The 21,727-nt window shown below is 42.6% G+C and overlaps 1 protein-coding gene across 3 annotated transcripts in view; it reads right to left on the bottom strand.

Moving 5' to 3' along the window:
• Positions 1-21,727, bottom strand: part of SLC26A7 (solute carrier family 26 member 7) — an 80,803-nt gene that overhangs the window by 35,789 nt on the left and 23,287 nt on the right. For all 3 annotated transcript variants that reach the window (XM_082233653.1, XM_082233654.1, XM_082233655.1), the window contains 3 exons: positions 18,490-18,662; positions 9,136-9,300; positions 219-371 (listed from right to left, as the gene is read on the bottom strand). In XM_082233653.1, the coding sequence (XP_082089779.1) occupies positions 219-371; positions 9,136-9,300; positions 18,490-18,662 (491 nt within the window). The remainder of the gene's footprint in view (positions 1-218; positions 372-9,135; positions 9,301-18,489; positions 18,663-21,727) is intronic.

The raw sequence follows: 21,727 nt of genomic DNA, 5'->3' as shown, positions 1-21,727 counted from the left end.
AAGCCAGTCAGTTGCCATTTTCCTTTGTGCGGTATTTATTTAATATTATACTTCTATCAAACTTTTCCGAGAAACAGTATACCTGAATTTATCTAAACTGGTCACACCATTATCTAAATGGCAAAACCATAAATATTTTCCCTGCATTGCATTAACAATGAGCACCACCGGCTGCAGCAGACTGAGAAATGCAAAACAGTGCTTGTGTTTATACTTACCAAAACCAAATCAATAGGAAGAACCACCTTGATTTTCCCTTTAAACTTTTCGTTCAGTTCTTTAACAAGAACGAGAATCACAATACTCAGCACAGAGAGCAGCAAAGCTTCCAACTGAATGGACTTGATGTTTTCAAAGATGTAGGCATAAATCTATAGTGGAAAGAAAATCAGAAGGTCAGTTGAATATCAAGGGAGTAAGTGCTCAAAGAAGCAGGTCTACAGTTTTGGAACTTATTACTGAATACAGTGGATTGTATCTAGACATGCCTTTCAGCAAACGCAAGAGCTGCTTCCATTATATATATTTCATTTATATTCCAGGAGAATATAAACTAGTTCTTTTCTGAACTCAAAAGTCACCATCAGGACATTTATATCTGCTGTTTTCTTACACAGAATGGTAACAAAAAATGTTGACTATGTACATGCAAAAAGTTACAGAGCAAGCTATGATCCCACTGTCCTGGAAAGCCACAATGCCACAACTAAGGTCATCATGACCTAGTCTAGATTATTTCACTGGCGGACATTTGTCACCAAAACAGGGATGCAGCTTTTCCATGCTTGGTCTAAGATCGGGGGGGGGGGGGGAGAGACATTTTGTACATGAGTCAGACATTTGGAAGGATGGGCAATGAAACCACAACCTTGACCCACATGCTGTCCTTATATAATCAAACAATGAAGATGTTATACTAGAGGGCTTGGGATTTGGCAACTAGAAAGCCATGCCTATCCAGAAATGTGTGTTGAAGACAGCATGTGGCTTTGGCTCAGTGCCCCACCAGGAGCCGAGACTGACTAGGACAAAAGACAGAAACTTGGAATGCCATGTCCGAATGTCAGCACAGTCATCAGCACAGGCTCAGAAGCTACCCAAAGCCAGATCCAAAGAGCAGCCAGCAAGCAAAATGAAGAGCTGGACTAAATCCCACCATCAACTATTTAAATATGACATACACAAAGACTTGCAAGTTTTATTTCAAACATCTGTCTTTTGTTGAATATAGGCTGCCTTTGCCAACCCATTCTGATACACTATGCTGTTAAGGCTTTATGAAGGCATTCTGAAATAACAGGAATTGATTCGGGAACTCGCAGACAGTCATTTTTGTGGATCATCACTACCCAGTTTGCCATTGCTTTTGTTAGCCATGGATTACCATGACCCATTTTGCTGTGGTGTGCTACTTGCTTTCCCACAGCAACACACATGGAGACCAAATTACTTGTCTGAAGGGCCTAGTCAGGGGCGTACCCAGGGATTGGCCAGGTTGGCCCCTGCCAAGGGCAAAGGCCAAGGGAGACACAAAAATTGTACCTCTCCACTATGGTTCCAGGTGGCTTGAAGCTCACCTGCCCATCGGCAGGCTCCCTGGGATGCTCTCCTGTTGCTCTGGCTAGCCACATCTCTTTGCCAAGGGCGCAAGGGAGCTCAGGTACATCTCTGGGCCTAGTAGAACCTTGTGTCCTCTAGATGTTGGGTCAGCATGGTGGAACAGTACTTGTACCACCAAATATTCATGCTACGTAGTACTTTTTCTGAGATATACTTTTAACTTCACTGCCAGTTTATTACTGGCTTAACTGGCTGTGGCAAATCTGCTACCAAGGCACAGTCCAAGAAGTTCTCCCGAACTGTACTCAGAACTCTATGGAACTGATAAATGTTACATTCCATATCTCTAGAAGAACCAATGGGATTAGATAGATAGGAAAGAATGGATATAATATGCACTGCTATAATAGTAATAGTCTTGCATTTTAGTAGATGTTTATCAGACAATGAACACTAGGAATTACCAACTCAATCACCTAATCTAGCATACCATGCATTAAAGGTGCAGGCTCTGAAAGAAATTTCAGGGGCTCAATAAAACCAACCTCAAAAACTCTTCCCTAATTCAGATTTTGATCCAAGCTGGAGTAGACTGCTCCCCTCCCAAGCACTCTTCTCCATCCCCAGCCTCTCTTCAAGCACACTACCCTCCTCTGGGATCTCGTGGATCAGAGCTGCTGCACTCAGTCCCTCTGGGGGGGGTGTAAAGAGGCTACAGGGGAAAATTTGGGCATTGAGGTGAGGAGTGCATGTGGGGTGGAATCTGCCCTTGGAGTGAGCCCCATCACCTTCTCCCCATGGGACCTCTCCAGTAGGGTTTACTGGGGTTGGATGAAGAGATTATAAGGGCAAAGTAGGGTTGGGAGAGGCCAAGTCTCACATTCTTAAACCAATTTCAGTTTCCAAACAGTTCTCACATAAGAGTGCGTTTGAATCATTTTATTTTAAGGTTTCAAGAGTATCACAGTAGCCAAATGGCCAATTCTCATGAACCCTTAATCAACTTTCATTTACAGGAGTATAAAAAAATATTGGGTGACACAAGTTCATTGCCTGGTCATTATATGCACATCTAAGTGAAAGGCTGCCCAAAAACCTCTGATGCACTTTTGAGATAGAACATACATTTAAAGAACCTCAATTTACCAAGATTTCTTGGAAAACGTGAATACAATTTTCTGATTAAAGTTTTCCCAAAAGACATGCACCTTCATCCAGCGACTCCATGGGACCCATGAGGTTCTCTGATGCCATGGAACTCTTCGCAAGCTGCATCCTCTTTGGTGATAAAACAGGGGTGGCACAGAAAGAACACTCTCGGGCAGAAAACGGGACTCCCATCCACTACTGACATATAAACTTGAGAAAGTACATTGGATTGCCAGATTGCAGCCATATAATGCAATGGTGCAAAGGACAGGCGTGCTGATACATCAGTAAGTTAATATGTCAGCAAGTATAACTGTAAAGGTAAACCATTAAGGCTAGAGTTCCAAACAGGCACAGCTATTAAAATACACAAATTAGTCAAAATACTAGAGTATGCTCTAGGATCAATCCAATTTTACAGGCAAGAAGTCTCTATTAAACTGCTGAAAAGTGCTTCTCTCCAGCAATTGGCTGCCAAATGCAACACAAACTGGGAATAAAGTTGCTTTACAAAAACAATTCAAATCTAATACCTGGACCATTTGGTTAGGAAACTTGTTCATAAAAATTAAGAGACCCAGATTCTAAACAAGAACATTTAGTTTTGCTTTCTTATTTTCTCTCTCTTTCAGAAAACTTACCACATGGCATTCCAACCCTCAGGTGGCATCTTGCCACCCCTTGTTCTGAAAAGTAGGTTTGGAAGCCAGAGGGTTTATTTTTAATACTCTATTTGCTGCATTCTTCAAGGGTATGCAGGGAGCTGAGTACAGTTTGAGGTAGCCAGTTTGAAAAATACATGTGGCATGATCCTTCCATGTGTGGGTGAAACACCAACACATGAAGGGATCGCCAGAAGGAATAACAGAGCCCTATATATACAAGGGCACTCAGTACACAAGGCCATTGTGGGAATATGCTGCACTTCATCAAGGAATACAAGCTCCAAACTTTAATGGAGTGGAGGAAGTGAGCTAAATGATATGGGGGGCATGCACGGGGGCAGGGAGAAATGGGGATGGGAGAAGAAACTAGCCATCTTGTAACTCTGCAGCACCAAGATCCCTCTCTATGTACATGGATGGTAGAGGAAGCAATCTAAGAGGCTGTCATATACCAAGTGAACTAATGAATTTGGGATCTTCAGACTGTTTGTTTCCTTATTGCAAGTTGTACAAGGGAGTTGGGGGGGGGAGTCCCTGAAAAGTAATAGTTGTACAAAAGAGCAAGTATTTTACCAGGCACAACTGATTGTGCTAGGGTGAAAAATGCTATAGCTGCCAAAATTCCAATTCTACACCACCATGAAAGATACAGAACTCCCCCCGCCCTTTCCTTCCATCCTCATATAGTTATCACTTCAGGCCCATCTCATAATGGGGAGCTAAGCAGTAGCCCAGCAGGAATTCCATATCTGAGATCACACAGCTACTACAAAATTCCAAATAATAATTGACACTGTTAATAATGCCAATTTTTTTTTAAAAAAACAACAACCCAATACTGAAGGCAGAGTTAGTGGAGAGGAGATAGCCATGTCAGGAGCTTGTCCTACTCTCAAGTAGGACCCTGGCAGACACACAGACACATGCCCGACTGGCATGTTCTCTCCCTCCTGATCATTCGTTCGGGAGCTTCAAAAGCTTCCTTCAGCCCGAACATCACAGCAACCGATGCCAAGAGGCGTCGGCACACTTAGGGATCCGCAGAGTGTTCACAGTTTGCGTAACAGACCTCAGCAACTCAGCATTTTGGCTAATCTACTTAATTTACATATAAACACATGCAGAGCACTGCAACATGGCTCCCTCTCTCTCTAGAATCAGACAGCAAAGAGAGAGAAAACAAAGGACAATAGTCCCACTTCACGAAACACAGTAACACAAACATCCTGTCTCCGTCACTTCCCACTCTGTGGAGTCAAAACATACATCATCATGTGACAGATAACAATCCCATGACTGCAATCATGGAGCAGGAATTCTAACAAGCCATACCATCAGGATGAGTGAGGGTGGCAGATTTGTGGGGACAGGGCAATAGTGGTAGCCCCCAGCTGCTCTTCCAAAGGCGCCCACCTGTTCCCCTCTGTTGAAGAACCCTTTATTGCCCTTAGATGCTTGGAAGGAAACTGTTGTATTCTCAATATCGAAGTAAGTGTCAACTGCTAGTCAAGTTGGCCCTTGTGCATGAAGTGCAGCTGGTCTTGTCCTCAGACAGAAAATTGCCTTGGTCTGGTGGTGTTGTGTGGGTTCTCCCAGCCTACATACTGCTCCTTTCTGCTAACTTATGAAGTACCTTAACTAGTGAGAGGGTCATACTTCAGTGGAAGAGCACATGTGTTGCTTGAGGAAGGTCTTTGTTTTAGTTCCTGGCAACTACAGGGAAGACTAGGAAATATTTCTGTCTGAAATTCCTGGAGAGCTGCTGTCAAGCAGCACAGATAATACTAACCTGCCATGTGGCAGCTTCTTATGTTCTCCAAGTTTCACCCAACAGTGAATGTGGCATACGATGCCCTGGGAGAGGCATTACTTGTACAGCAGGCGAAATGTGTGATTAGAGGAGCTGCAGGAGCAGAACTTTTTGCGTGGCTCTCTACCCATGTGGGAGCAACCACAGAAGAGGTGGCAACCACACTGAGCATTTATAACAAGTCTTATATTTAGGGAAACCTTGATTGGACAAAACTCTGGCTTCATATAAATTGTGAGCTGTAACGCTTTTGTGATAATTATGTATCTCATGGGATCCTCAAAGTAGGTTGGTTCTCTCATTTGCTCATACTGAATTATGATCTCATTCTATAAAAGAAAATGTTTCATTGGCTTGTTTCCTTATGACTCTCCTACCCCACTTTATTAGCAGACTGGACTCCTGCATTGCGCCGCTCACCCCTGCCCTGGGTGTCCAAGCCAAAAAGAGAGAGAATTGAGTAAGTTGAGGTTGTGAAAAAGAATATAAAACCAGGAAGAATTAGGCAACAGGCTAAACTTACAAAGGTAAACGTTTTAAAAGAAAAAAACAAAACAGACCAATGCAGTAGCTGCCAAATTTGCCTTTTGCGGTGCAGTTGTGCCTGCTGAGCAGCGCACAATTACTTAATTCTATTTTTTTCATATAAAACTACTACCATGGCAACACAAAATATCAAAGTTATTGCATGGTGACACTGGCCCCTCTCCAAAGCAACCCATGTGTGGAGGCATGCACATGGATTTTTTGTCTAATTTTTAAACAGCCCCTTTAAGAGGGAGGGATCTTCTCTAATAAAAATTAAACAACCATTTTAAACAAAGATGTCAAATATAATGCTCCGTAATATGTCAGTGTGGTTTTTAAATGTTATGTTTGGAGGGAAAATGCAAGGTGCATTGACTGAACTAGGATGCAGCAGTTTGCAAATTGCATTCTGACAAAGCAAGAACATCAGTAATGGTGCCAGGCTTCTCCAAATTATAGCTTGTCCATCACTACTCATTTTCTCCTGCAATGTTGGGTGTGCTATTGGTCACATTCTTGGTCCCGTGTTGCCTGGTGGATACGTTAATGTGGAAATGACTCCTCGAATGTAAAGTATATGAAAACCATTAGATGAATGTGGAAAAATCACTATCTATCTGCAACCATTCTAGCAAATAGCGTAAGTTTGAAGAAGAAGGAAAAGAAGAGAGGAGCTGCTGTCAAATAGAGAGTCTGGGTTGATTGCTATAGATTCTCAGTTTTCTATAATATAGAAAATTAGCAGACAACATAAAACAAGGAGGCTGAAAATATTAAGAGTGAATGGCACTCACTAGAAATGTTAGAATACAGGCAAGTCTGGGTTAGAGAAATGAATGAAAGCGGGGCAATACATACCTATCATTTTTAGCATATCATGCAATCTAGGGTCCCTTGGCTGCTGCATTTAAATATCAGTATCAACCACCAGATGGCATTGCCTATTTCCTTGTAATTTATATGGAAGGAACGGTTTTCAGATGATAAAGGTTATATTTTACAGTACACTGAAGTAAGTTAATATGCAATTAATAATATTAAGAGAGAGCAATATATTAGTAAAACATTACTGGGTCTTGAGATCATGCTTTCTATGTGCCGTATTTTGCGCCCCATAGGACGCTCCGGCCCATAGGACGCACCTAGTTTTTTGGGGGGGAAAATAAAGGGAAAAAAATTATTTCCCCCCCAGGTGCGGGGCTGGAAAAACCAGGTCGGGGAACAGTGGGAAGGCACGCTCTGCCTCCCCGCTGTCCCCCGAGCTTGTGGGGCTGGCGATGGGGAGAAGTGCGCTGATCCCGCGACTGCAGGCAGCTCTGCACCACCATCCAGAGCGGGGTGGGACTTAGCGCCCCGCTCGGGATGGCAGCGCAGATCTGCCTGCAGTCCCGGCACGGCAAGCAGCTCTGCGCCGCCATCCGGAGCGGGGCGGGACTTAGCGCCCCGCTCCCGATGGCCGCGCAGAGCTGTGCTGAGCCGGGGACTGCAGGCAGCTCTGCGCAACCCTCGGAGCCGGTCTCCCGAGGGTTGCGCAGAGCTTCCTGAAGCCTGGAGAGCGAGAGGGGTCGGTACGCACTGACCCCTCTCGCTCTCCAGGCTTCAGCGAAAGCCTGCATTCGCCGCATAGGACGCACCCAGATTTCCCCTTCATTTTTGGAGGGGAAAAAGTGCATCCTATAGGGCGAAAAATACGGTATCTGTTTTGGAGTACTAATGAAGACCATTTTAAAGCTGCAATTCTATACGGTATATTCTTACTTAGGTATAAGTGCCATTGAATTCAACATTTTTATGCTAAGATGTTTTTACCCTGCCATAGGCCACAGAATTTAACTTACTGTCAAAAGCCCAGGCAAACTGGACAAACTTATCTATTAGATAAACAAGGCTTTTATCTTTTAGAAGCCAAGCTATCGATGCTGATGCCCGAAAAATTCGACAATATAATAGCCACCACAAGAAAGGCTCTCTTTCAAGTGGCTACCCACCTAACTTCCAAAAGTTGAAGCACCCAGAGAAGGGCCGTAGATGAAAATCATAACTAGAGGGTAGTTTAATATGGGAACACCTTGTTCTCCAGATTCTCTGTCCCTGGACCAGTCAAAGTACATCAAGTGCACCACAACAGCACTTCACATTAGTCATATTACTGGTTGTGTAAGGAGGTTGGGAATTAATTGCTGAATAACCACAATATACTTGCCCCACCACCCCAGTCAGTCACAGGTAGTAAAGATGGGAAAGGACAAGAAAGAGAGGGAGATACTATTGGTTCTGAAAAGTGAAGAACAATGGAGTTTCCAGAGCCAGAGTTGCAGTTGGACTATGACAGATTGTAGGAAAGTAACTGCATTTCAGTCTAACTTACCCCACAATATTGTTTTGAGAATTAAAATGTGGAAATTGCATGCATTTATTTATAGACTGAGACACAGCAATAAAAAACTAACTTTAAAAGGCAGTTTAAAAAAAACAGCATTAAACAATTCTAGCACTGGGTATCATTAAATGCAGACAAGTCCTTCATTTTCTCAGTTCAGATTGAAGCTGATTGGAACCAAAACACATCAAAATGGGGTATTTGCTAAGGAAGAACGGGATAAATTCAGGACAGATATGAACTGTGGCTAACATCATGTGTACACCACTTCCCAAGCCAGTGGTGGGAATGCACTGGATGCAATGGGATTGTGTACACAGCCTATGTCAGAAGATGTTAAAAGCTTGGGAAAGTAAAAAGACCTTTGCTTAGCACTAAAATACCTGAGTATATGGACCAGGCATGCATCCCTGAGGAGGATGAATTCCACAAACAAGGCACCACAACAACAAAAAGCCCTCTTTCTCATCACTGCTGGCTTCATCTCAGATGCCAGTAGGCCATAAATGGATTGATGGAGGGTAGATGTAGCCTTAGGTACTCAACTCCCAAGTCACAATGAGGTTTCAAAGGTAAGCTAAGCACCAGCACTTTGAATTGTGCTTGGAAATGGACTGGGGACCAGTGGAGCTCCTTAAGCACTGGCAAGATGTCTCTGGCAGCTCTGCAGGTACATTACGCGCAGTCTCCAAAGGCAGCCCCACATATAATGCATTGCAGCAGTCTAGCCTGGAGGTTATCAGAACAAGGATAACCATGGACAGGCTAACTGTATCCGGGAAGGGTCTCAGCAGGTGAAAGGCACTTTGTGCCACAGGCGACATTCGGGCCTATGATAGCAAAGCAGATTTATAAGGATCCCCAGACTGTGTACCTGCTGTTCCTTTGACGGGAATGACCTGCATCCAGAACAAGTTGGATTTAGATATACATAGACCCAAACCCCACCAGGACACCGCAGTGCCTAGGCCTGGGGCTGCATATCAAGCGAAAATGCAAACTGTGAGCAACACGGCAGAGCCAATTTTCAAGAATGAACTTACATAAAAGAATCCCAGGGGTCCCGATATATACGGCATTTTCATTCCCAAGAGGTACTTGACTTGTGAAGTCACGACGTGCGTAGCTGCTCCCGTTGTCATTGCGCTTATCACCGGCTCTGTGAGCAAGAAGGTGGCACTGCCCAAGTGCAGCACAAACATTGCTACCTGAGAAACCAAAGATATATTAACAGTGATTACATGTGAATATGGGTACCAAGGCCCACCCTTTTAACATAAAAGGGACAAGATAGCACCACGAGCTAATCAAACAGTGAAGTTTTTTTTTTAATTATGCATTGCATACCATGAATAAACTTTCAACACATGTCCACTTTTATATATTCATTATATGTTATCTCTCTCCTATCACTGGTTTACCAGGCTCTGGGTTGAGATTAGCTATAATAACAGCTGGCTCTGCCAATGTGTATTTAGTACGGTGACTTTTCTGAAGCATTGGCTCAAATGTTGTTGTTTTTCAGTTACTCCAATATATAGGCACAATAAGCTCTGCAGGGCTTGGGGGGGGGGGTAAGCCACGAAAGTCTGGCTGAAGCTACTTTTTAAAAAGCATTCTATTCAGACCGTTCTCTGTACAGTGTCTGACAGATTTAAAGTCACAAATGGCCAGGATTTTAGGCCCCATAGGTTTAAGTGGAAGGAGCTATGCCTCTCAACCACGTTTCTATTCCTTTGAGATGTACACTGCCTGGCCTAAGCAGACAGAACTAAACAAGCAAAATGAAGTTGTTATGTCCTCAGCTTTGTACTGACACCAAAATCTTTGATGGCTATCGGAGGACAGTCTTCTGTTTCCCCTATTACATGCAGTTTTGTACCCATTATTTGGTTTGAGAACTGTATCACAAAATTCAAAGACTAGCTGTGTCTTGGTTTGTGTTGGTTTAAGAAGTGTGCATTGACAACTGTCTCCTGCTCACTTCTTAATCTGTGACTCTCCTCTTATTCCATAGCTGCTAATGTTTCTCAGGTGTCTTTGCTGAGAAACTTTGTAAAACCTTTCAGAAAATCAATGCATACAATGTCAACTAGATCACCTATATCTATCTGTTTGTTGACACTTTCAAATAACTTCCAGAATCCTGGATACTCCTTCAGATATATAACTCCCTGCACAAAGGAAACTAAATCAGGGATATGGGTTCTAGCCAAGCCTCATTCCTGATATGCCTGTTCTCTGTATGTAACCATGGCAGTTCCCACAGGGAGTATTCCATAATGAAAACCCTCACAAGCAGTCAGGTGCAATGAAACATGGTTACTGTCTCATCTACTGTTTTGTCATAACTAGGCTGTAGGCATTGCTAAGGAACAACCTCGTATGGTGTGAAACTAAGCAGGATACTGACACCCATGTTCCCAAAATGGCCTTGTGAAATAAAGTTAAGTTGCTACCTTGACAGGAGGTTGAGCTCAGACCAGGTTCATAATGGAACCAGAGGGCAAAACTCAGGTTTTTCAGAAGGGCTCAGCAGTATGCAGTCAGTGGCTCAAGTTTTTTGAGTGGAACTTTGAGCGAAAGACATCGGGGGGCCACCAGGTGGCGCGTTGGAAGATGGCCGACAATAACATCTCTCTGACCCATACGAGGTACTAAGGGGCTGCTATGGGAAATATGCAGCCTTCCTGAACTCCTCCAGGATGTGGAGGAGAGCTGTCCTGCCAGCGGTGTTCACAATGCACCCCCTGAAACGAGTGATGGGGGTGCCAAACACTTGGCACAGGCCCTCAGTGAAGTCAGATCTTCCTGACGCCGATTCCAATTAGCGCGTGCTGGTTGCTGCAGCTTGGAATTATAATTGGAAACAAACAATTGGAAACGAAGCTGAAAGCACATACATCAAGTAAAGCTCGAAGATAAGACTGCTGATTAATGGATCTCTGCGACCAGGAGTGACGGATGGATAAGTAAATCTTCTGATGAATCACTATAAGGAGACTGTATGTTTGGAACGAAGGGGGGGGTGGAGGAAAAAACTCTTTTTTTCTTTGCATGATGTGACATTAATAACCCTTCACCCCAGATAGAAACAAGATCGTCACATTTCTATGAATCACAGGCAGGATTTTAAGAACTATGTGGGACAGAGTATAAGGAAAGAAGACTGCAGAACGGTGAGAAAAGAATAAAATTTTTATGACGCAGTTAAAAAATGGCGTCTCGCCATGACAGGTTTGCCGAGGAAGAAGGACTGGGGGAGGAGAATCAGGATTGTTTGAAAGAGAAGGAATGCTGGAATGTAAGTTTGACCTGACAGAACCCCCAGACTCATTTGTTATTCGGTAAGCCTGAGAAAAATAAAGGACAGATCGGAGATTAATTTTGTTTATGGAAGCGTTGTACAGAGGCTGTCCCGGGTCGATATGATTTTTGGAAAAGTACAAAATCCACATAGAATGCCAGCTGTTAACCTGCTTGTGAAAATCATCAGAGATCGCAAAGAAAGGAATTTATGATAACAACAAGAAGAGAAAAGAAGTAACAAAGGACTTTCCGGATCAAACTGGAGAGAACTGTCTAATTAATGCAGTAAGATAAGTGATGCTGTTTTGGACTCGAGCTGAGCTTGATGTATGGGTACCCCCAACAAAATTTGAAATTTGGCTGTATAATTTGGAATCAATGTGATAATGTGATGTGATTGGCCTGTTAATAAAAATTATTTTTTTTAAAAAAAGCGAAAGACATCTATTCATATAAAAGTGTGTTACCTGAGAAAAGAAAAATAGCTAAACAGATGAAAACCACCCTTTCCTTCATTTGTTTTTTGACCATGTCTACAAAGAAACAAGAAACAGCCATCTCTTTTCCTGAGGGAATGGCAACTCCAACTAGAGAAGCCCTCCTAGGAGATGTGGAGTGTTGTTGTGGAAACCATGAACCGGTTTTCTAGCCACCATCTGGTTTGTATGATTCAACTTGACCCACTGGGCATCTCCAGTTTTCTATTTCCTTAGTACTGACAGCACCAGAGAGCAAACATGAATCCGCTGGCACTCCCAAAAAATACAATGAAGTTCAAGAACACTGTGACATTGAATCATACAAATATATTTGCCACAGTCACTGGTTTACTTCAATGGCCAAGGCAAGAAACCAACTCTCAAAGGCATTCCTAACTGAAACCATCACCAGGATGATACAATTTGTGCAATTTATGCAATTTATGGTAGGGACATTGATGCTGTTTTCTGATCACAGCCAGGATATCCTGAAGAATAAACACTTCCAACGTCTATTATTTAGAGTATAACGGCTAATTGGATTTTCAATTTTATTGAACTATTAGCCTGAACAACATATCCTGCTGCAAATAGCTTCAGAGAATGTATGCTGAATAAAGACAAACTTGCTTTTACTAGCCCAGTCTTTTTGCCTTACATTGACTGTGCTGAACGTGCATTATTTTGCCGTTCTTTAACTATGACAAAGACTTTAAAAAAACATTTCTATCTGTGTTCTTAAATTTGCTCTGCAGTTAATTACTTGTTGCGTTGCAATCTAGATAACATTTTGTATCCCAAGTCATTCAGCACCGTCAACAAAGTGTTGCTCCTGACCTACTTTTACTTATTTCAGTTACAGTTTCACTATTCTAGTGACTGGAACAAAACTTGTGTCTATTTTCAGTGTTCTGTACTGACTACAAGTCCCAGCCTATAACTTTCATCACTGTAAAAATAATCAAAGTTTAAATGTTAAAACTAGGGCTGATTTGAATGCTTCAAATACATAGATTAATACACTTGTGCTTTCATTTTCTGTGTGTAACATGTAAAAAGGCAACCCATATATTTCTTCCAGAGACTGACATGTGGGCTCATGTAATTCTCTATGGGGGAGCTATGGAAGCGGTTTACACAAGAAACAGTTTCTACACTGGAAACCATCCTCTAATCCAGCTAATAGCGGAAGGAATATTCCAAATGGGAAAACAGTGCAAGTAGATCTCAAAATGCAGGATGAAATGTGTATACAAATAGACCCTCTTTGACCAAGAAGACAGAGGGACATAAAGACATGCACATTTCATTCTGCATTTTGAGATCCGAAGGTGACAGTCCTCTGTCTTTACAAGCATGCCATATTTATCAAGGAGATGCATATAACTAGATACAGTTGGTCTTTATTGCAGTTGATTTTAACATACCATTGTAGCAATGGTAGGCAGCAACCTTCCACATGATGGCTTCCCTGAATATGTGGGGCAATCAGCAAGACAGGATTGTATAGAGACACACTTATCGAAGGAGAGTGCAATGAGGGATACATCCCATAACATGATAAATGGGTGCGCGCAAAAGTGTAATTATATTCATCAGCCCTCTAGAGTCGAGCCACTGGCCACAATCCAACATAATAGTTGCCAAAGCCCCTTGAAATTAAGCATGGTTAACTCTGTTGAACTGCAGGCATCTCACAGCAATATGTAGCCAAAGGCGAAACCACTTTAGCACGGCTACAGCCACAAAAAGGGAGAGATTGTGAAATAAAAAGGAACAAGTCCAAGGACAAATGGACATGGGAAACGCACAATGTCCTTCCAACATCAGCAGTGAGAAATAGAAATGATTTTTTAAGATGAATATCTGGCCAAGAGCCATCTTGAAAAGGAAAGGGCAGGGCTAATTATTCGAAAATACACTATATTCTACTAGGGCGTCACTCACTTTGACAAGCCTGTTCAATAACATTGGTCTTTGAATGGCCTGAGATATGCTCTTAAATTGACACTACTTAATGAGGGTCAGGAGATAAGATAGAAGTCACATCTTGGACACTACTGTTATCTGGCTGGAGACAATTTGGGCTGTGTTAAATGATGCACAGAATTGCATCAGTCTGTATTATGAGAACTCTCTTTCCAGCAGCAAGTTCCTTTAAATATATTTAAAGGAATGCAATTGGATCAGTCGGAAGGAATCAATTTTACTAGTTAATGTTTATACCATAATAATGTTTCATAGTCTTTAAGGAGTCACAAGACACTTGTCTGATTTTGCTGCATCAGGCAAGCATGGCCATCCCTCTGGAAATAGAGTAGGAATGTAGTACTAGTGTGTGGGTGTTTTCTTGTGCCATTTGCCCAAACTAGGGACATTTATGATACCTGTATGTTTTGCCAAGCAAGTCAGACAAGAACTTTGCAAGGGTTTCATTGATCTCCTGCATTCCAAATAGTTTGGCCCTTGGAGAGGAAGTTTTCCAATGTCAGATTAAAAACAAACAAACAAGAATTGGTAGGCAAATTCATTATTTTGTTGGGGGTGGAGGTCTTAAAGGAAAAAGCAAAGTAGTGGAAAGGCAGAACAATGTCCAGAGTTGGAGGCTAGCAATTAAACATAGAAAAGGTTACAGTGGTACCTCGGGTTAAGTACTTAATTCGTTCCAGAGGTCCGTTCTTAACCTGAAACTGTTCTTAACCTGAAGCACCACTTTAGCTAATGGGGCCTCCTGCTGCTGCCACGCTGCCGGAGCACGATTTTTGTTCTTATCCTGAAGCAAAGTTCTTAACCCGAGGTACTATTTCTGGGTTAGTGGAGTCTGTAACCTGAAGCGTATGTAACCCAAGGTACTACTGTATTTACCTATTTACTATCTTTTGTGGAAAGAAGCCTAAAGTGGAGCACTAACTAATGAAGACAACACAAGGAACTGAAGCATGGAGTGCGCTAGCAACTTAAGGTACAAATCACACAAAACTAAACATGCTAAAGATATAGCCCAGGCATAGGCAAACTCGACCCTCCAGATGTTTTGGGACTACAACTCCCATCATCCCTGACCACTGTCCCAAAACATCTGATATAGCCAATTCATAATAGAACATTCTGCTGGGTAGGGAAGGTTAGGGTCAGGTTGTCACCTTCATTTGATTTGCGGTGATTTAATGTGAATTGCCTAGAGCTGGTGGAGAAAAAAGAGGTTGGGGGGAAGGGGGAGAAAATATGACAAAATAATATTAAAAAATGAAATCCTGCCTCTGCTGAAAAACCGAATAAAACAAAGCTTTGAAAAGGAAAGACACAAGATTTTCCACAGTTCAGTAGCTATTGTGTGTTGGTTCAAAAGCATTCCTTACCTCTCCATTAGATAAATAGTGATTACAATAGAATAGCCTGATTAGCTTTTGTTGCCATGCTAAATGAGAACAAAGGATGTTTTCTTTCTGATAGTGTCCATTGGCAACTAATAACAAGATCTGTCAAGCATATGACTGTTTACAAAAGTCAGCATAGAAAAGTATTTTTTTTAAAAAAAAAGTTACATGATTGTAACATAACTCAGGGGCAAATGAATACAGTATGCCATGGGTCCTCACAACCACATAATACAACGTTTGGACATCAATTGCAAGAATCCAACATGCAGTTCATCAAGCATGGGATGAATGCCCATGTGTCACGCATGCAAATGCCAGGAATCATGAATTCTCTCCTGTGTACATGTAATAAAACAGACACATGTGCAATTGGGACGTAGGTCTCAAATAACTGAAAGCCCACATTCTTCCCTACAGATGCTCTTTGAGTGTTAAGGGCAGCAGCTGGAGCCATGTTGGTAGTTCCACTCTCCTCAGAAATTCAGAGGGTAGTGGCCCAGGAAAGGGCACTCTCTGTGGCAGCCCTTAAGTTGTGAAACTCCCTCCTTACACAGCTGTCCCTGGCATCTTCTTTATACAGCTTTTGTCATATGCGTATCTTCACCCTGGTCTTGGACACCTGAAATATATATTTCTAGTGGCCATAATTTGTTTTAATATGTTTTAAATAGTTTTTAGTGGTAGGCCAACATTTGGGGGGGGGGGCACCAAGTTGAAGCTACCAGCATGAGTTTGACCAAACTGCGGGAGGCAGTGGAGGACAGAAGTGCCTGGCGTGCTCTGGTCCATGGGGTCACGAAGAGTCGGACACAACTAAACGACTAAACAACAACAACCAAGTTGAAGGAGGCTACGCTATGGTCTTAAATGTCTGGGGTACACCAATATCCACTTTCCACAATGACAAGAAAACTAGGGCATGCACCTCACCACAGAAACGCCCCAAAGCATGCAGTAACATAAGCATCATATAATAAGGGTACATTTACAGCAATGTACCTGAGTGCAATAACTGACTGATGGTAAGGAATTGTGAATACTCTAGTTAATTGCTGGTTCTCAGTAGAGGCCATATTTCAGTTCAATTTCAGTTTTGTGGATTCAGCCATTTGCCATAACAACAACAGTCTACAATGAAAATGAACACTGGTCTGGCACATGCTCCAAAAGATAGCACTTGACAAAGCACGCATAAACTTTGGCCAAAGCAAAAGCTAGAGAGGTTATTTTACGAGTAGCAGCCATATTCCAAACGGCAAGAAGGAAATCTGTCTTTGGGAGTTTTGCCCGGTGTCATTTAAAAATATAAATCAAAATAAGTGTATCCACTGGGCATTGAAACAACAAAAGAAATACTGATTAAAAAAAACCAAACACCTCAATTTGGATGTTTCCACAGACAAAAAAAGCAAATTATTATGATGATGATTATTATATGGAATTTCATGCAGCACTTAGATATCTACCCACTAATACAGAAGCAGTCATTAACTGAAATGTGATTGCAGTAAAGAATTTTGTTTTACGTAATTCCTATGCACAAAATACCATATACAATCATTCCATCTATGGGCTCCTTATAAATTTTGAACAGTTAAAGGTACGTCTCATAAACAAATACTTTATAAAGAGTACATGCATAATAGGAAAAAAATTAAGATATCACATTTTATCTTTCCTTATTATTATTTTTCACTTGTATTACAGTAGCATGAAGTTTGCTCCAATCCCAGCTACCTCAAGTTCTTTTCTTCTGTATTGCACTACCAGCCTCCAATCATTTGGCCTTTCTTTATTATCCCTTATTATAAATAGATGTATAGCTGCCCAGTGAGAGTAATGTCTTGCATCTTATGAAGTCCACAAAAGCTTACACCTTAATAAATGTGTTACACTTTAAAGTGCCACAAGTCCCCATGGCTATTATAGACTGTAAGTCCTTTTGAATATCTTACAAGCTGAAAAAGCAGGAGATAAAGGTTTCCAATAGATAAATTAATAAAATAAAGTCTGCTTTCTGCCAAAATTCTGCAAATCAGAACAGGGTGGTTCCACCTATCCATTGCCACTGGACCTTCAGTTTGGCCCTTTTAAAAATTAGTTGCCATTGGTGTTCCAGGGCATGCTCTCAGTTTGCATGCAGCCTGTTGGGCATATCAGCTGTGCTATGTAAACTGAGAGTGCCAACATGAACATACCTGGGACTCCGCTTAAAGTGCATTAATAATCAGATTTAAAAGAGTGGTGGAACCAGCTTTCTTGGTTTAACCTGAAAAGCGGCAGGTAAACTTAGACGGGTATGTTGAAGCCAGAGCAAGCGATGTCATGTAACTTTGCACCAAACCTGCCAGCAGCTTTCTTAAGGATAAGGAAACATTTGCCTGTGCTACATGAAACTCCAGCTTCCTCTCTGGCCCAGATCAACTTCATTTGCAAGCTGAAAACAGTCACAGTGGAACTTCTTGCCATATGACTAGATGCTGGGAGATGCAAGAGAAGGGATGCTGGGAAATGGTCACTTGAAGACTAGTTCCAATGTTATTATGCCATATGCGCCTTTGTCCCCCAAATGGCTTCTTTGCAAGGATTCATCATGTAGGATGGGGAGCCTGTGGTCCTCCAGAAGTTGCTGGACTCCAACTCCCATCAGCCCCAGCCAGCATGGCCAATGATCTGAGATAGTGGGAACTATAGTCCAGGAACATCTGGAGGGCCACGTTAGCCACCCCTGATGGAACTGACTATAACACATGATTTGACCCATCCACAGGCCCATGAAAGTAGACCTAAACACATGGTAAGCCACTCATTTTTCAGCAGACTCCCATCTTGATTTGGCAGAATTAACTCCCAGTTTTAATTTCTTGGAGCAGACAGGAACCGTGGTGGATAAAAGTGAACATTTCCCCTTATATTCAGTAAGCAGCAGCTTAGCTGAAATACTGATCAAGTTTTGCATAAACCTCAGCCTGTAATGAAATGTATATTTCATTTTTAAAGATTGTGTACAACTGGCAGCTCCCTCTGATCTTGCTTTTGTGGCATCAACACTACAGCAGTGAGGTGTCTTCCATGCTACTTAGGCCACATCAAACTCCAGAGCACATGGGTGGACTCCATGCTATGGCTCCATCACAATCCAGTTTTGCTTCTTCTAGGAGCTCTGGATGCATTATGGTTTACTGCTAATCTGATTTTCTGTATGTATTGGCTATTAAGGGATACCTACTTGAATGAGTCCTCCTAATAATGAAACTGCTGCAGCAACTCCAATCCTCTGCATCTCAAACTCAGATAAACCTAAAACCGTGGAGTTATTGCTTGCTGTGAAGTTGCTGCTCATGGGAGGAACAAGACGCTCGACAGCATTAGCTGATATCAAGGAGGTCAACGCAAAGGTTCCTGCAAAAGAGAGAGAGTTTCGTTTCTGATCGGTACAGTTCGTTTGTTTTGCATTGTGCTTAAAACGAAGGAAGTGCTATTGAAATCTGTTGACTGGGTGCAGACTAAGTCACATTTCAAGCAGAAACCAATGAGTCCAGTTAGTCATGACGAACTATGGACGTAGCCAAGGGAGGGCAGGGGGCAGTTGCCCACCCTAGATCAAGTAAAACAATAGAAATACTTAACTAACTGAACAATCACGGCGGTTCTGCCCCACCCCCAATGCCTGCCCCCCTAACAAAAATTGTGGCTATGCCCACGTGACGAACTTAAGTATTATTGATTTTCAATGGGATTAAATTGTGAACAACGTAGTTGGGATCCAAACCTATGAGTGTTGTGTCCAAATGATTGTGCTTAAAATGTGCTGAAAGTTGCCTTGCCAGCTCTGTATTCAGATAGTCCAACTACATGTCTGTTCTCCATGTGTTGTTTTCTGCACACACCAATTTTAGGCATTACCTCTTACCAGGAAAATGTATTTCTCTATTATTCGCTCATCTGGGGCAGAGCGGCTAGTCCTGGGAGGCCACCATCTTCCTGTGTATTCGGGGCGGGGGATGGCTACCTGGTGCCACCCACCTCTGGTCATGCTGGACCTTCCAGTTAGGGTGAGCCTTACCCGCAAGGCCAATTGAGGCAGAGGCATGGGGGCTGTGCCCTGCCTGCTCCTGGTGTATTTAAGAGGGCTGCCAAGCGCAGGCCACCCTCTTTGCTGACCGCCGTGGGATTTTCCACCCATGCAGTCTGTTGGGAGGTCCGCCTAGTGGGGGAGCGGGCAAGTTAGAGTATGGACCTTGCTATATTCAGGGCCAGGAAGGAATTTTCTCCTGCAAGCTGGCTTGCCAGTTTTCACCTACCTCATAGCAACTGTCACAGCTTTGGTGGATAAGGCATTGGGCTGGATGCTGAGTGGTGTGGATACCCTGTTAAAGGGGTCCAGGAGGGATGAGACTGTCCAGGAGTCCACATAGGGACTGATGGTCCAATACACCTCTCCCAATGGCAGGCTGTGCAGGGTTGTGGCACTCGATCCATGTTGGGGGATGACTCCCCAGCACAGGGCCGACCCCACTGAGTTCTTATCAGGCAGCATGTGAGCTGCCTGATGCTGGATACATGCCCAATGCCTTAGCCAAACATACTCTTTCCTGTAATCAATAAAGCTGTGGCCTAATTTGACCCAATACCAGGCTTCTGTGTCCATTCCTTCGGCCCTTCCACAGCAACCACAAACATCATGCAGCAATCAAAGTTACATTTGTGTGTTATTGAAATGATAAACAAAGGTGGTTTATTCAACTCTTGTTTTGTGTGTATATATGTGAGTCATCCTGCTACATGTACATGGGATCCTTACATAAATGCTTGAGTGAAATATATATGAAATGTTGTTAATGGATGTTGTGATAGCCACCAACTCAATGGAGAGATCTGCAGCAAAGGAGTAACTTGTACAGTTAGGGGAAATATAAATTGTATGTCTTGGATCCTAAGGTGTACTTTAACTTCTCTTTAAGGTAAATGTTATAAGAAATATTCAGGGGTGGGGGCGTTAATAGCATTATTGGAGGCATTATAGAATTGTTTCAAAACTATAAGTTCACCCAGATCTATAAAAGATTACAAATACTGATCCTAGAAAGAAGATACTTTACAATAACTACAAAGCATTTTTTTTAAAAAATGAACGCCAAATTTCTCCACTGATCAAAATTTTCTAACCAAACACTCTACGCCTTTATTCTGGAAATCTTGTCTCATCTAAAAGCAACATGAATAGCACAGAACGTGCATCAATTACGCTGCTCAGATATCCCAAACCCTTTAAATATATCAAACTGCATCCAACATTTATTCAAATTACCAGATGTCCTAAATGCTTTGCTTGAAGAAACCAATAGTCCAGCTTGTCCCTGTTGGGCAATTACTACACTTTAAATGAAGTAACTACGTAATGTCTACTTTGCTGACTCAAGAGTTATGATCGCTTCCAAGGAACTTGCCACAAGATGCAAATCCAACTTGCCAGTGAGTTGCAAGGGGCCTTTGACAATAGGCTTTGCATACGTCCTGATGCAAATTCTATGTACTTTGGACAGAATGCTGCTTTCCCAGCAGACCACATGGCTGCTACAGAGCTGTTAAATGTAGCACTGAATGCACATTTTGGCACACAGACCATTTCCAAAAAACCACACAATTACTCAAAAGACAATGATTGCTCCTTAGAAAGCATAATAACAACCAAAGGGAATGTGCATATACTTGGGCTTTTCAAACCCCGAGGGGATAGCTTTGTGTGTGGTTCCACGCAATTCAGAATTTCCCCTCCCCAATATCTGAAAGGCTCCCATAGCTCTTTCCCTTCCTCCATCCTTTCCAACCCGTATTAACTAAAGGGAAGCCATGACCCCCGTACCCAGCTCCATTGTTTTCTGCAACCGGGACCAGATGTTCTCTGTAAAAACCCTGCTTCTCATTCTGAGAGATCAGTTCTCAAATTAATATCTTAGACGGACCCCTTCTTTGGTTCTGAGTAAGCTTCACTGGGATGCCCATATGAGCTTGAAAATTACCTAAGACTGGGCTGGGCAACTGGTGGGTTCCCAGATTCCCATCAGCCCTAGCCAGAATGGCCAATAGTCAGGGATGATGGGAGCTGGACTTTCTAGATCCAATCACCTCTGGAGCAGGAGGAGGAGGAGGAGGGGAAGGAGCCAGCTACTGGAGTTGTGCCACGGTCGGCTCTGCACTTTGCCTCCGTGATTTGTGGGGTGGGGGCCCAGCCTTACCCCCAAAATGTAGGCGCCCCCAAAAGGGCTCAGCCCCCTGGGGCATGATCATGGTCCCCCAAAACTTGTACCTACACGTGCTGTCAAACAAAGAGGAGAGTAGACTCTGGTGCTTACAGAGTGAAGATTTTTAATTTTGTTCACCATCTAATTAAATAATAACAATAGAGCAAAAAAAAATTCATCAGTAAGCACAGTAGTCTACTTTCCTCTCTTTGAATCAATGTT

This window comes from Podarcis vaucheri (genome assembly GCF_965113315.1).
Source record: "Podarcis vaucheri genome assembly, chromosome: 8".
Classification (NCBI taxonomy): Eukaryota; Metazoa; Chordata; class Lepidosauria; order Squamata; family Lacertidae; genus Podarcis; species Podarcis vaucheri.
This window is presented reverse-complemented; position numbering and strand designations above follow the sequence as displayed.